The sequence below is a fragment of the Theropithecus gelada genome, chromosome 15 (assembly GCF_003255815.1).
Source record: "Theropithecus gelada isolate Dixy chromosome 15, Tgel_1.0, whole genome shotgun sequence".
Lineage (NCBI taxonomy): Eukaryota > Metazoa > Chordata > Mammalia > Primates > Cercopithecidae > Theropithecus > Theropithecus gelada.
The window spans coordinates 86478841-86493096 of NC_037683.1; the positions used below are offsets into that span (position 1 = coordinate 86478841).

Here is a 14256-nt window from a genome sequence, read left to right on the forward strand (position 1 = left end):
CCACATAAAGAAAAGCAATTTCTTAGAGATATTTACTCTCTATATAAGAAAAGCAAAATCTTCGAGATGTTTACGCTCTATATAAATTATTTTAAAGGTAGTGTTGGCCACATTTAAAGAAAGCAATTTCTTGAATAGAAGTTTAGATGCAAACTTCCTCCTTCTCTATCCCTTCCTGTCTCTTTCCCTCCCTTCCTTCCTTCTTGTCTTTCTCCTCCCTCCCTTCCTTCTTTCCTTTATTCTTTCCTTCTTTTATCATGTTATGGTGTGAATATGAAGACATTATAGGATTATTGCACATTCCTTTCTGGAGCAGAAATTATAATGAAAAATGCATATGAGGAGAGAGTTTTTGACTGTGGGTAGTGACGAGAACAGCTGGGATGTAGACTGCAGGAAATGGCAAGGACATTCAACATAGATATAAATGGAATTGCTTAGCAGATAAACTTGGAGTTTCTTGTGCTAGGAGCATAAATTTGAATCAAATATATATATATATATATATTTTTTCTTTCTTATAAATATAAAATGCTAAATCTTAAAACCATCTGTGCTCTTTCTGAAAGTTTGAAACTTGAATTTAGGTAAGTCAAATTGAAAAAGTCTAGGGATGCTGTTGTGTTGCCAAGCAACATTACTAATCTAAGATCTCACAATCAAGTGCCGTGAAAAATTTGGCCACAATAAATGTGTTCCCAGAGCAAGTGAGTCAGCATCAGCTATTTCAGGAAGAATTTGTAGGGAGCCCAAAAAGTATCTCAAGAGGATGAAATTATCTTCAGGATATTTTGCCTTTCTTTTGCAATGCAAACTCTCACACCTCAACTCAGTGGTCCCCAAATCAGACATAATGAAGGAGACAAAATGTATCCTAGTCCATCCTATGAAGGTCCACACATTGAAATGAGAGGATCACCTCCATATGCAGAGACTAGAAACCCATGCCCTTATTCAGAGGATGGAAACCCGTGGCTAGAATTGACTAACTGGGAAGTGGGTGTCCCGTCTGGATCACCACATCAGACTGAAGAGCAAGAAGAGGATGAGAAAGTGTGCTTGTGCTCTTGTTCCTGGAAATGTTCCATTTAAATTCCAATATTTCTTTCCTTCCTTGTTCAAATATCAGTTCCACTTGCAGTTATTTTTTTCTTTTATCTTGTTTTCCCTGCCCCAAAAGAACTGTCCTAAAATGATAGAAATTTGTCATTCTCTTTAATGAGTCTGACCAAAGTGGAACTTCTGAGAATGGTAAGAAAATGATTTGAAATTGCTAGTTGGGCCTCCTCCCCGCCTATGAAGACATATGTTTATTTAAATGCCAAAGAACTTTAAGCCTTGATTTCCTAAGGAGTTAAGAAAGAGAATTGACGGAGACAGCCCAGAAGAAAGCCCTTCTCCTCTCTGACGAGAATAAGAAGCGTAGAATGGATAATGATATTAACTTCTGCAAATTGATTTATATCTTTACAATTTTTTTTGGAATGCATGCACCTTTCATGGCTGTTCTTGAATGAAGATGTCAGCATCTGTTAATTGTTGGCCTAGAAAGTTGTGATTGGATTTAACCCAGTAGGGAAGGTCTGTTATCTACCAAAAGAATGTAATTAAACATGGAAAATACTTTTGGGTTTTAGTCTTTGAGAAGGTAGGACCCTTTACTTTTTATTCTTCGTCTCCCATTCAGACATATATAGTTATTTTCTATAAGGTTAAGTTATGGTGTTTGGACTAGCTATTATAAATTTGTGTGTACATTGCTTATATATGATAGGGCAATATTGTTAACCTGTTATTGTTAGTTATTATGTCAACTTATAGAAATGATATGATACTCCTGTATTCCTTTAGTGTGCCATTGTAGAACATTGTTTGATGTAATTTTTTGAATTTTATAAAAGTGTTTCAGTACATCTACTATGAATTTATTATTTATGTTACTGGGGTGCTGAAACTTATTTCATGCCAAAACAAATACTAAACTTGGAATTATATGGGTTATTGTTTTCAGGTTATTTAGGAGATGTTTGCTATTTCGAATTGCTAATCTTCTCAAATAAATAATTATTTATCTGATTTTTTGTAGCAGAATTTTGTAACACTGTGTAATGATTTAAACGTTATACCAGCTGATACTAGAAATTAAGGAAACATTAGAAACACTTAAGAGAAAAAAGTTATTCTGCATTTGCAACATTCAAAGATATAAAAGGTTAATTTCCTTCTAGTTTTTAACTATCTTTGACCCTTTTGATCATTACAAAATATCTTTCTTTTTCTCTAGTAACAATTTTTTATATTCTTCTATGTTATACTCTATGATTTTTATATATTTCTATGCAAAACTATATATAAAATATGTAAAATGCTATTGATCTGAAATACTACATGTATTCTATGTATATGTAAATACTGTGTGTCATACTACATATGCAATATATATATATAGATAAGAAAATAATCTTTTCATTTAATTTTAAAGAGTAGTACTAGTTTCTTATGTGAATCCAATGCCATATTAATAGGTCTATTTGTGGTGATCCAGTAAGTCAGAAACAACGAAATATGTATTTTGGTGGCTGTAATGTATTTTTGCTCCATTATAAATGTGCTTGATTCAACAGTAGTGTGTAATTGTGGTTATTGTTTTAAACACTTGCTTCTGTTTCTTTGGAAAACATTTTATGTTGTTGTTTCTTAATATAGCTGTGGTCATGAATATGGGCAAAATTACAAGTTTTGCCTTGAGATTTTCACTTAATCATCTCTTATTTTCTTCTTCTGAAATATGCAATTAATATTCTATAGGAAATAAAAGAAATTTGTAGTGGTTTAAACAATAATACTTCTGAAGAGGAATCATAATGTTGTTTAGTAAAATAGCTATATCTAATTTGGGATGTTTATTTTGGCAAGTATGCTTTCAAAATATTAACGTTTCCAAATTTGTGGTCGTTTTTAGTAATCTCCTGCCTACGTTGTATCTGGGGAAGAATGGTTAAAGAACAATATTGAATAAGTGCAAAGCGTTGCTGTCATTTTCAAAAACAATCTAAAATTTGACCTTACTTAAATGATCAATGTTATCTAAAGATAAATCATAGTCTCTGAGACTTGTAAATGTTTGTGAATGTACCTCCTAATGCACCTAGTATGATTCACTAACACCTCAAAGTTGTTTTTCTGTGGCTTATCTAAAAGTGTAAATCTGGGACTTAGATAGATAAGCCTGTGGAGAAATCACGCCTAGAATCATATATACCTATAATGAAATGTATACCATTGGAGTCTTTAATCAGTCACAAGCACTCAGTGAGTAGCACAGCATAATGATTTAAAACACTGACATTGGACTAGATTGGCTGGCTTCAAATTTTGCTTTTGTCATTTACAAGCTGTGTAACCTCAGGAAAGTTATTCAGTCTCTTTGTGCTTTAACTTATCATGTGTAAAATGGGAAAAATAATAGTACCTGCTCTTGTAAGAATTAAATGAGCTAATATATTTAAAGCACTAAGTCTGGCATATAGTAAGTGCCATGAAAATATAAGCTACTTTTCTGGTTATTATTAACTTAGCACCCTTCTATGCTCTAAGAGGACTTTAAAAATGCCTGCTTCCAAGAAAGCTTAAAATATAATACAGGAGATAAGAATTATACATAAGATACAATAGTAACAAAAATGTATTAGTATAGTATTAATCTTCTACTTTTAAGATGACGTTATTTCTGACATTTCTCATCTTCAGTATGGTTATAGCCTTTACCCCTTCTAATGCCAACAAATCTACCAGCTCGGTGACTTTGGAAAAGTTACTTAACCACTCTGTGACTCAGTTATTGTGAGGATTAATGAGTTAATAAGTGCAGGGCTTAGAGCAGTGCCTTGCAGACAGTAAATTCTCCATGAGTATTAGCTATCATTATCATAATCATATTTTACATTTTACATAAGGCTATAGTCTTCACAGTTTCAGTTTAGTGGTAACAAATCCTTACTGAGTGCCTAAAATGAGTGAGGCACTACTAGGAAAAGTATGCTGAAAGACATTTAAAAAGTAGTTTCAATTAACAGTCATAATATTTATTAACTATCTTCTGTTACACAATGTGTACTGTTGCAAGCTCTAATTATACCATGAAGAAAGAGTCAGAGCAAGAGTGAGTGAGAAAGAGAGAGAGAGAAGTTCTGATAAAAAGAAATTTATAGTAGAAAGGAACCAAAAATTTTTCTTTCTTTTTTTTTTTTTTGGAGACGGAATCTCATTCTATTGCTCAGGCTAGAGTGCAGTGGCACGATCTCTGCTTACTGCAACCTCTGCCTCCCAGATTCAAGCAATTCTCCTGCTTCAGTCTCCCGAGTAGCTGTAATTACGTGCCCACCACTATGCCCGGCTAAGTTGTTGTGTTTTCAGTAGAAATGGGGTTTCATTGTGTTGGCCAGGTTGGTCTTGAACTCCTAACCTCATGATCTGCCTGCCTCGACCTCCCAAAGTGCTGGGATTATAGGCGTGAGCCATCTCGCCCAGCCAGGACCAATAAATTATTAAATGAATAACCAATGAGGTAACTTCAGACACTTATTATAATATGAGAAAACGTAAAAGGAATAAATGATTGAGAGTCATGGCATATAATGTCCCAGCTAGGTTAGACAAGTCAATTTTGGAAATGTGACCTAAAGAAAAAAATTAAAAACTTCAAAACATAAAGAAAAGAAAGAAAATGAAAATCTTCCAAAATACCAGAACTGCCAAAAAGGAGCAAAAGAAATGTATCATATATATGTTTATAGTCAATATAATATAAAATGGTGGAACCCAGTTAAAATATGTAAGTTATAACAATATATAAATGGACTTGTTTTTAACTTACTAAAGGCAGATATTTAGATTGGTTCACAAAACAGAAACAAAACTCCACATTGTAATGTGAAACATGGTTTTAAAAAAGTAATTCAGAAAGTTTAAAATGAAAGGATGGACAATATATTTCAGGAAAACATAGCAAAATGTCACATTGTTGATAACACTACTAGATTGATAACACTGCAAGGTATAATTCCACCTAAAAATAATTTAACAAGATTAAGAAGAAAATGCTAGGATGCTTAAGAAGTCTACAAGTTATAATAAAGATAAAATAGTTACCTCAATAATAACAAATATATCTGATTTTTAAGTATTTACGAAAACATTCACCCAAATTGGTCTTCTATTAGATCACATAAAAGACCTCATTACATTCCAAAGAATAGACAATGCAAATAACATTCCCTGAACACAGTTCAACTAATTAGAAAGGATCAATTAATTTCCACTTGGAAGTAAGCATTTCTATTAAATGATCATTGAGTCAAAAGTGAAGTACAAACAAAATTTCAGCATAGAAACAATAGAAAAAATAATAATTAAGACATTATATGCCAGAATTTATAAGATACAGCAAAAACAATGCTTACAGAAAAATTTCACCAACCTTAATGAAAAGAAAATACTAGTGGTACTTAAATAGTTTCAGAGCATAGGAAAGAAATACAAATGTCCAAATTTGTTTTACGAAACAAGAGTAATAATTTTTAAAATTAATAATTGAAAAAAATAAATTATAGGATAACACATTAATATTGATGTCAACATCTTAAATAAAATATCAGCAAGTAGAATCTTACATCATTAATATATCCCAATCAGATTTGGTTTACTCTTGGAATGCAAAAGTACTTCATTATTAGGATAATATTAATAAATATTAGAAGATAACTTATATAATCACCTCTAAAGGCATTTGACAAACTTAAACATCCATATAGACACCCTCAGTTATATATATATACACACACATATTTGTGTTATATTCTTTATACCAAAAGTCAGCATAATACTGCTCATATTATTTTATGGCACCCAAATGATTAACTTGTAATCCATCTAGCCTTTAGCTGTAGCTTCTTGTTTGCAATATGTTAATAGAGGTAGGAGGAAGAGAAATTCTAGTCAGACAGAGGTGTGTGACCAGTGAAACCAAAGCTTTAAGCCAAAAAAAAAAAAAGTGGCTAAAAGTGAGAACTTCTATTCCTATTTGCTCACCCTCTCCTGACTGATTTTTTCTGAATAATGCCCTTTTACCAATAGAATGTTGCCTTTTCCAAAACTATCTACGGCCCACCCCATCCCCATCCTGTGCCTATAAAGACTCCAGACTCAGTCAACAAAAGGGGAGATTGTTGGACTTCATGGAGAAAACTGGAATTTGGGGAATAGATGGCCAAACTTCGGGGAAGAAACAGCCGAACTATGGAAGAGATTACCTGACTTCAGGGGAAGATGACCTGCCCATCCTATCCCCTCTCCAACTCCCCTCTCTGCTAAGAGCCATGTTCATTGCTTAATAAAAACTATTTGTTTGCCTATTGCCTCTGGATGTTTTTTTATCATGATAGCTGTGTTAAACAGTTGCAACAGAGAGCATAAGGCTCACCACAACCTAATATATTTATCATTTTTAGAGAAAGTTTGTTGACCCCTGTTATAGGCTGTGCTAGGAGTTTTGCCTTTGTGAGAAAGTAATAGAATGCCATCATCTGTGTGGGAAAGATGCCTCTTGTTATAATGTGGTGAACTCACTGAACAATTACTAGATTGATTATAAAGCAATGAGGCAGTAGTTCAGGTGAGAGACGAAGATGTATTAGGTGGTATCTCATTGTGGTTTAATCTGCATTTCACTAATGATTAGTGATGCTGAGCATTTTCATATGCTTATTGGCTACTTGTGTATCTTCTTTGAAGAAATGTCTTCAGTTCCTCTGCTCATTTTTTAATTGTGTTGTTTTTTTTTTATGTTGAGGTGTAGGAGCACTTAGTGTATTTTTGATATTTACCCCTTGTCAGATATATGATTTGCAAATATTTTCTCTCATTCTGTAGGTTACATTTTCACTCTGTTGACAGTGTCCTTCGATGCACAGAAGTTATTAAGAATAATATAGTACAATTTATCAATTTTTTATTTTGTATCCTGAAATTTTCATGTCATACACAAGAAATAATTGCCAAATCCAATCTCATAAAGTTTTCCGCTATACTTCCTTCTAAGAATTTTATGTTTTTATCTCTTCCATTTAGGCCCTTTGATCCATTTTGAATTTTGATATATGATATAATGTAAGGATCCAAGTTCATTCTTTTGCATGTGAATATTCAATTTTTTCAACACCATATGCTGAGAAGACTCTTTTCCTCATTCAATCATCCTGGCATGCTGGTCTAAAATCATTTGACTACATATTCAACTGTTTATTTCTGGATTCTCTATTTGATTCCATTGGCTTACATATCTGTCTTATGCTAAATAGAACCATACTGTTTTGATTACTATAGCTTTGTAGTAAGTTGTGAAAGCAGGAAGTGTGAGATCTCCAGCTTTTTTCTTTTCAATACTGCTTTGTCTATTTAGGTTCCTTCAATCTCAGATGAATTTCAGGATGGATTTTTCTATTTATGCAAATAATACCATTGGGATTTTGACAGAGATTACACTAAACTTGTGGATTACTTTTGGTAGTATTGACTTCTCAACAATATCAAATATTCCAATCCCTCAACATGAGCTGTCTTTCCATTTATTTGTGTCCTCTTTAATTTCTTTCAGCAACATTTTGTGGCTTTTGGCATGCAAGTCAAGTCTTTCACCTCACTGTTAGGTTTTGTCCTAAGTGTTTCTTTTCGTTCTTTTTTTTTTTTTTTTTTTTCTGATGCTATTGTAAACAATTTTTAAAATTTCCTTTTCAGGTTGTTCTTTGTTAATGCATAGAAACACAACTAATTTTTGCATGCTGATTTTGTATCCTGCCACTGAGCTGATTTCATTTATTAGTTCTAACAGTTTCTTTTTGGTGGAATCTTTAGGGTTTTCTACATGCAAAATCATATCAGTGAACAGAGATAATTTTACTTTTGCCTTTCCAATTGGTTGCCTTTGATTTCTTTTTCTTGCCTAATTGCTCTGGCTAGACCTTCCAGCACTATGTTAAACAGAAGTGGCAAAAGTGGGCATTCTTGTCTCCTTTCTGATCTTGGAGGAAAAATCTTCAGTCTTCTACCAGTAAGTATAACATTGGCTATAGGCTTTTTATATATGAATTTTATTATGTTGAGGTAGTTTGCTTTTATTCCTAGTTTACTGCATAGTTTTTTATTTTTAATAAAATCATGTTGAATCTTGTCAAGTGCATTTTCTATAACAATTGAGATGATCAGTAAATTTTTGTCTGTCATTACATTCATGTGGTGGATTACATTGTTTGATTTTTGTATACTGAAATATTGTTCCATTCCAGGGATAAATTCTAATTGATCATCATATATCTCTTAGTCCATTTGTGTTGCTATAAAGGAATATTTGAGGCTAGGTTAATTTATAAAGAAAATTTGGCTCAGGGTTTGGCAAGCTGTGTAAGAAGCATAATGCCAGCATCTGTTTCTGATGAGGGGTTAAGGCTGCTTTCACTCACAGAAAAAGGTGAAGGGAAGCCAGCATGTGCAGAGCTCACGTGGTCAGAAAGGCAAGAGAGAGAGGAGAAAGAGGTATCAGGCTCTTTTTAGCAACCAGCTCTTGTGGGAACTAGCAGAGCAAGAATTCACTCATTACCACAAAGATGGCATTAAGCCATTCATGAATAATCCACTTCCATGACCCAAAGACCTCCTAACTAGGATTCACCTCCAACATTGGGGATTAAATTTCAACCTGAGATTTGGAGGGGACAAACAAACCAAATTATTGCAGTGTACAATCCTTTACCTACACCATTGAATTCAGTTTGCTAATATTTTGTCGAGAATTTCTGCACCAGTGTTCATCAGGGATATTGATCTGTAGTTTTCTTATAGTGTCTTTGTCTGGTTTTGTTATTAGGATAATGTTAGCCTCATATAATGAGTTTGGAAGTGTTCCCTCCTCTTCAGTTTCTGAAGCGTTTAAAAAGAACTGGTGTTAATTCTTCTTTAAATGTATGGTAGAACGCACCAGTGAAGACATCTAGTGCTGGGTTTTTCTTTGTTGGGAGAATACTGATTATTGATTCAATCTCCTTACTAGTCATACTTCTGTTCAAATTTTCTTTTTCTTCATGATTCGGGCTTAATAGAGTGTATGTTTCTAGGAATTTATTTATTTAATCTAGATTATCTAATATTTTGGCATACAAATCATTCATATTCTTTGGTAATTCTTTTAACCTCCAATTTGTAGTCTTTGTTCAATTTATGAGTCCTTAATTGTCCAGTTTCATGTTGTATATCATGGCTGGGCCAATGACTCTTTCCCTTCTTGGCCCCATGGGATTCACCCCAGCCAGTGAGTCACAACCACACTCCTAAGAGCCAGACCACCATCTGAGCTACTATGGCCACTGTCCTGAAGGTGTTTTAGAATAAGGTGTTGTGGTAGTGATGGAGAAAAGTGACTGGCTTGAGGTTTGTTTAAGAGGAAAAATAAAAGATTTCGTGATGAATTGGATATATGAAATGAAGGAGAAAAGAGGTCAGAGAAGACTTGTGATTTCTGGCTCATGCAACCAGAGAGAAAGCAATATCATCCACTGAGTTAGAGAATGCCTAAAGGAGGACAAGTGTATTGCTTATTGATTTTCACTCTGGGGAGGAGATTATCAGTTAAGTTTGGATGAACCAATTTTGAAGTTACTTTTAAATATCCAAAAGAAGATATATATTAGACACTTGGATATACAATTCTGGTATTTAAAGAAGAATTCTAATTTCATATACATCTTCTCCTATGGGTTATTGAAAAATTTCGAACCAAGCCTAAGAGATAAATAAATATGAAAGTCCAGGATCAGAATTATTCTGAAAATATTAGATATGAAGATCTCTTCTCATTGGGATTCTATCTCCCCCAACGTAAGGGAGAAACTAGAGAATGGCAGGAATCCTCTATAGGCAGGTATCAAATGGACACAGAAGAGCTGGAGGAGGAAAACATATTCCACTGATGATGGACTACTCCAAGAGAAAAAGAAACAGACAAGATGCAGGGCTATTCATGAGCAAGAACTTCAACACCAATTATCTCCCCCAATAGAGGAAGCTATCACCAGTGAATGCCAGATTCTCACTGAATTTACCAAACAGGCAAACTATTTCTCTATCCAAGGGAGAAATGGCAAGGTAGAGGGAGGAACCAGAAGCGTTTGTTCTCATACTGTTCTGTGTTAGGGAATGGAGGCTGAAATACCATTTCTTTTATGACAATGTGAGGCATTGTGATAGGGTGAAGTTGAGTGGCTAAAGGTTTCCCTTTAATAAAATAAACCAAAATCATGTAAAGAACAAAGAACAAGAATTTGAGTTCAAAATTATTTTGTTATATTCTAATTTTAGAAAGGAGAAACTATGGAGCTAAGTTTATATAAAAGAAAATAATTAACATAATTACATTTTTAATAAGCAAAGATGATGGTATATTAGTGTACATAAAAAGATATTATAAAAAGCCTACAGATGGCTGCCTAGAAGTAGCTTTCCAGGGCTTGGCCATTGTCATGAGCCAAGTGTTCATGGAAAGAGAAAACCTCCACAGCCTGAACTTAACCAACAATAACAAAGCCTAAATGTTTTATCTCTTGAAGATATTCACTGTGGTGAATAGCAGATTTAATGTAATTGGTCTACTAGGAAATATCTTACAAGACTTTTTTTAAGTACAGCTGCAAAACAGTTCCACTCTTACTTAGCTATTATTCCATACAGAGCTACTATAGAGCTAAATTTTGAGCTCTTACTACTATGCTGGTTAATCACTGATTGACTATATTTTCGGTGGGAAAATAATAGATATCTTGTTACAAAGTTAAACAGCCTTTTATATAAGTAATATCTTTTGTTAGTAATGCTAATGGGGAATTTTCTTTTATAATTTTAATTTTTGCCTTCTAGTTGTTCATAAACTCAAAAGGTATGCATATTTGTTGTTAAAACTCAAACATTATGAAGGTAGACATAGCATCAGAATACTGTGTGGTATTCAGAACTTAGTACCAGCCGCTTCTCTCCATCTCCACCGACACCTTATTCTAAAACATCTCATGACAGTGGCTGTATAGTAGCTCAGACAGTGGGCTAGCTTCTGGGAGTGTTGGTGTGACCCACTGGCTGGAGTGAATCCCATGCGGCCAGTTTTTGCACCTTCTAGAGGGCATTTCACCTTCTCCTCTCTTTCTCCAGAGTATCATAATTCACAATTCCCACAGTATACCTTTACAGAACTTTATTCATGCATTTACACATTTATGTAACTTTTCTAACATATGGAAAATCATACTGCATAGTACTAATATTTTCATTATTTCCCTTGGTACTATTTTTATTTAACTTGCTTTTTTGACTCCACCTAAGCCTCTAAATTGGCACATATAGAACTGCTTGGTTAACTGCAACAACTGCAAGGTAATATTTAGTACTGTGTGAACACAAGATGTTTTGCAGTATTCAGAACCCAAAATAACATTTTTATAATAATATTTAGCATAATATTGCCAGACCTTTGGAAATAACTATTTTAGCTGTATGTTGAAACTACAGACTGCTTTTTATAATTAATATCACAAGAGATACAGTGGAACTTAATAGAAAGACCATTGGACCAGAATGAGCCCTTGAACTAACTTAGTCATTTGACCTTCTGGGATTTACTGTCCTTATTTGCAAACTAGAAGATGTTGGTCCAGATTTTTTTCAATAGTCCTGCTAGCCCTAGAATGGTGTATATGTACAGTATTGGAATTCCTAGTTTTCATTAAGAACATTTCCTATTTGGAAAGTCTTAAATACCTGCCTTCACTCAAACTATGGACAAACTGAGTAACAACAATATATGTTAACTGTTGTGCATGTCAGATATTTATTGGGAAATTATTTTTTCTGGTATCTTCTTCAATGATTACCTCCAACAACAAATATTTCCCAAAAAGTACTGGCACCATTTTAGATATTGAGTTCAATTTAAAATAAAGAAATTAAGAACCTGAGTAGAAATTAAAGTATAAGTAGTTTGAGGGATAAAATCAAGTGAACTAAAATAAAAATTTATGTTTGAAGTGAAGAGAGAATGTCCCTTTAGTTGTGGCAAATATATGCAGGCGGAAAAAAACACAAATAAAAAACATATGGAAATAATATGTGGGAGAATAAAATGTTTGGGTAGCAATTGCTGGGGAATGAAACTATGGCGTCATTCTGCTTCCTGGAAAAGAACTACTACTCCCCCTTGTGGCAAGTGTGAAAAGCTGGCATCCTGTTAAAAAACGTATTTCATTCTAACACAAAATGATACAAGATACGTTTGAATTATAGTGACACGCTGCTTTGAAGGGGGAAATAAATGGCATATGTATGCAACTCAAGTAATGATTCTATCCCAGATATAGGCTTAATGTCACCAGAAGAAAAGGACAGAGGATGTTACGTTGTGGCTAGAGAGACCACAAAGGCTGACTGTGGTCAACACATTGTAACTGGTTAGTCAACACCTACTTAACAAATATGTGTTAAGTTAATGTCAACAATTTTGTAAGTTTTGGAAGAGTCAGTACAAGGTAATATTAAACAGTCATTTTTCAAAAGTGTGCCACTCAACTGGAAAGATAAAATATAAAACAGCCACAAGGAGACAGTTAATTATAAGGGAGTAGATTCTGTACCATACTGAATGGCTTAGAATAGAGGGATTATTGTGGTTACAGAGAGAGGCTTTTAATATATTAAGTAGAAAAGCATAATAAGCTGGAAAATAGTCAATATTGCTACAGTTTTGTCTGTATAGACTAAAAGCAAGAAAGAGTACCTAGGGTCAGATTAAGCAACCTTGCACTAAGTGCTTTAGATTTTATCCCATTTATTTTATAGATGAATGATTGTATAGATGAATAGAGAAGTGGCATATGGTCAAATGTTTCAGGAAGTTTAATCTGGGAAAACATATGCAATAAATTTCTCTTAAGTGCATGTGAATTTAAATGTTTAAAAGAGGTATGATCAAAAAATAAAGTCATACCTCTCTAGTCCATCATTCCCTATTCCTTTACTCTGCTTTTTTCATATAATTTATTACTACCTGACATTATATTATTATACATGCATTTTTCTGTTTGCTTGTATCCATAACTGGCTGTAAGTTTCATGAGGGTAGGGGCTCTGTTGCTTGTGTTTACTGGTGTAACCCTAACTTCTAAGATAGGATATTTGATTAATAAATGGACATTTGATAAATATTTGTTAATATTAGAAATAAATATATATTGAAAAACAAGAGGCTTGAGGCAGGAAGAACAATTGCCTGTTTATCAAAATGATAAAATTTGCTCTTGGAGAGAGGAAGGAAATGAGGATAAAAAAGAGACATTCAATATTTTGAAGACTGAATAACCTAGACTTGATAACTCACTGAATATGGCTGATGAGGAAGAAAGAAGAATGTCAAATTGCTGAGGCTGCAAGATTATGTGCATGGGAAGATGGTGACAGTGGTGAAAAACATTGGGGCAGGCCGGCATGGTGGTTCACACCTATAATCCTAGCACTTTGGGAGGCTGAGGCAGGAGGATCACTTGAGGTCAGGAGTTCAAAACCAGCCTGGCCGACATGGGGAAACCTTGTCTCTACTAAAAAAAAAAAAAAAAAAAATTAGCCAGGCATGGTGGTGGGCCCCTGTAATCCCAGCTACTCAGAAGGCAGAAAAATTACTTGAACCTGGGAGGCAGAGGTTGCAGTGAGCTGAGATGGTGCCACTGCACTCCAGCCTGGGAGACAGAGGGAGGCTCTGACTCAAAAAAAAAAAAAAAAAAAAGGCATAGTTATTCTGAACTTAAAAAGCTCTTACTAAGGATTAAATGAGATAATGTGTGTAATGCTGAGAATTGTAAAGCTTTTCGAAAAGGTGCACTAAAGGGCTTATTGGTGGTAGGGGTGGGGAAACAGGGCAAGAGGAAGGCCATTGCAAACGTATTCTTCTTCGTAAGCAGAGTACTAACGTACAAAATTTAAAATTCCAATAAAAATTTCAACAGTTAAACCTCCAGTGGCAGTTTCACCCTTTGCAGCCTTTTACCGTGGGCTCATGGTTTCTCCTCCAAATGTAACTCAAAGAGGGCCTTCATTTTTAATGGAACAGTTTCTTCAAAATAAAAAAAAAGACTTCTTAATCAACACTTTTAAATTTTTAAACCACAAGAG

The 14256-nt window shown here is 34.0% G+C and overlaps 1 protein-coding gene across 1 annotated transcript in view; it reads right to left on the minus strand.

Moving 5' to 3' along the window:
• The window catches only part of ALDH1A1 (aldehyde dehydrogenase 1 family member A1), a 131740-nt gene extending 118055 nt beyond the window's left edge, over positions 1–13685 (minus strand). The window contains exon 1 of the mRNA XM_025359190.1: positions 13469–13685. Coding sequence (XP_025214975.1) covers positions 13469–13577 — 109 coding nt within the window. The 5' untranslated portion in view covers positions 13578–13685. The remainder of the gene's footprint in view (positions 1–13468) is intronic.
• Positions 13686–14256: the final 571 nt, after the last annotated feature.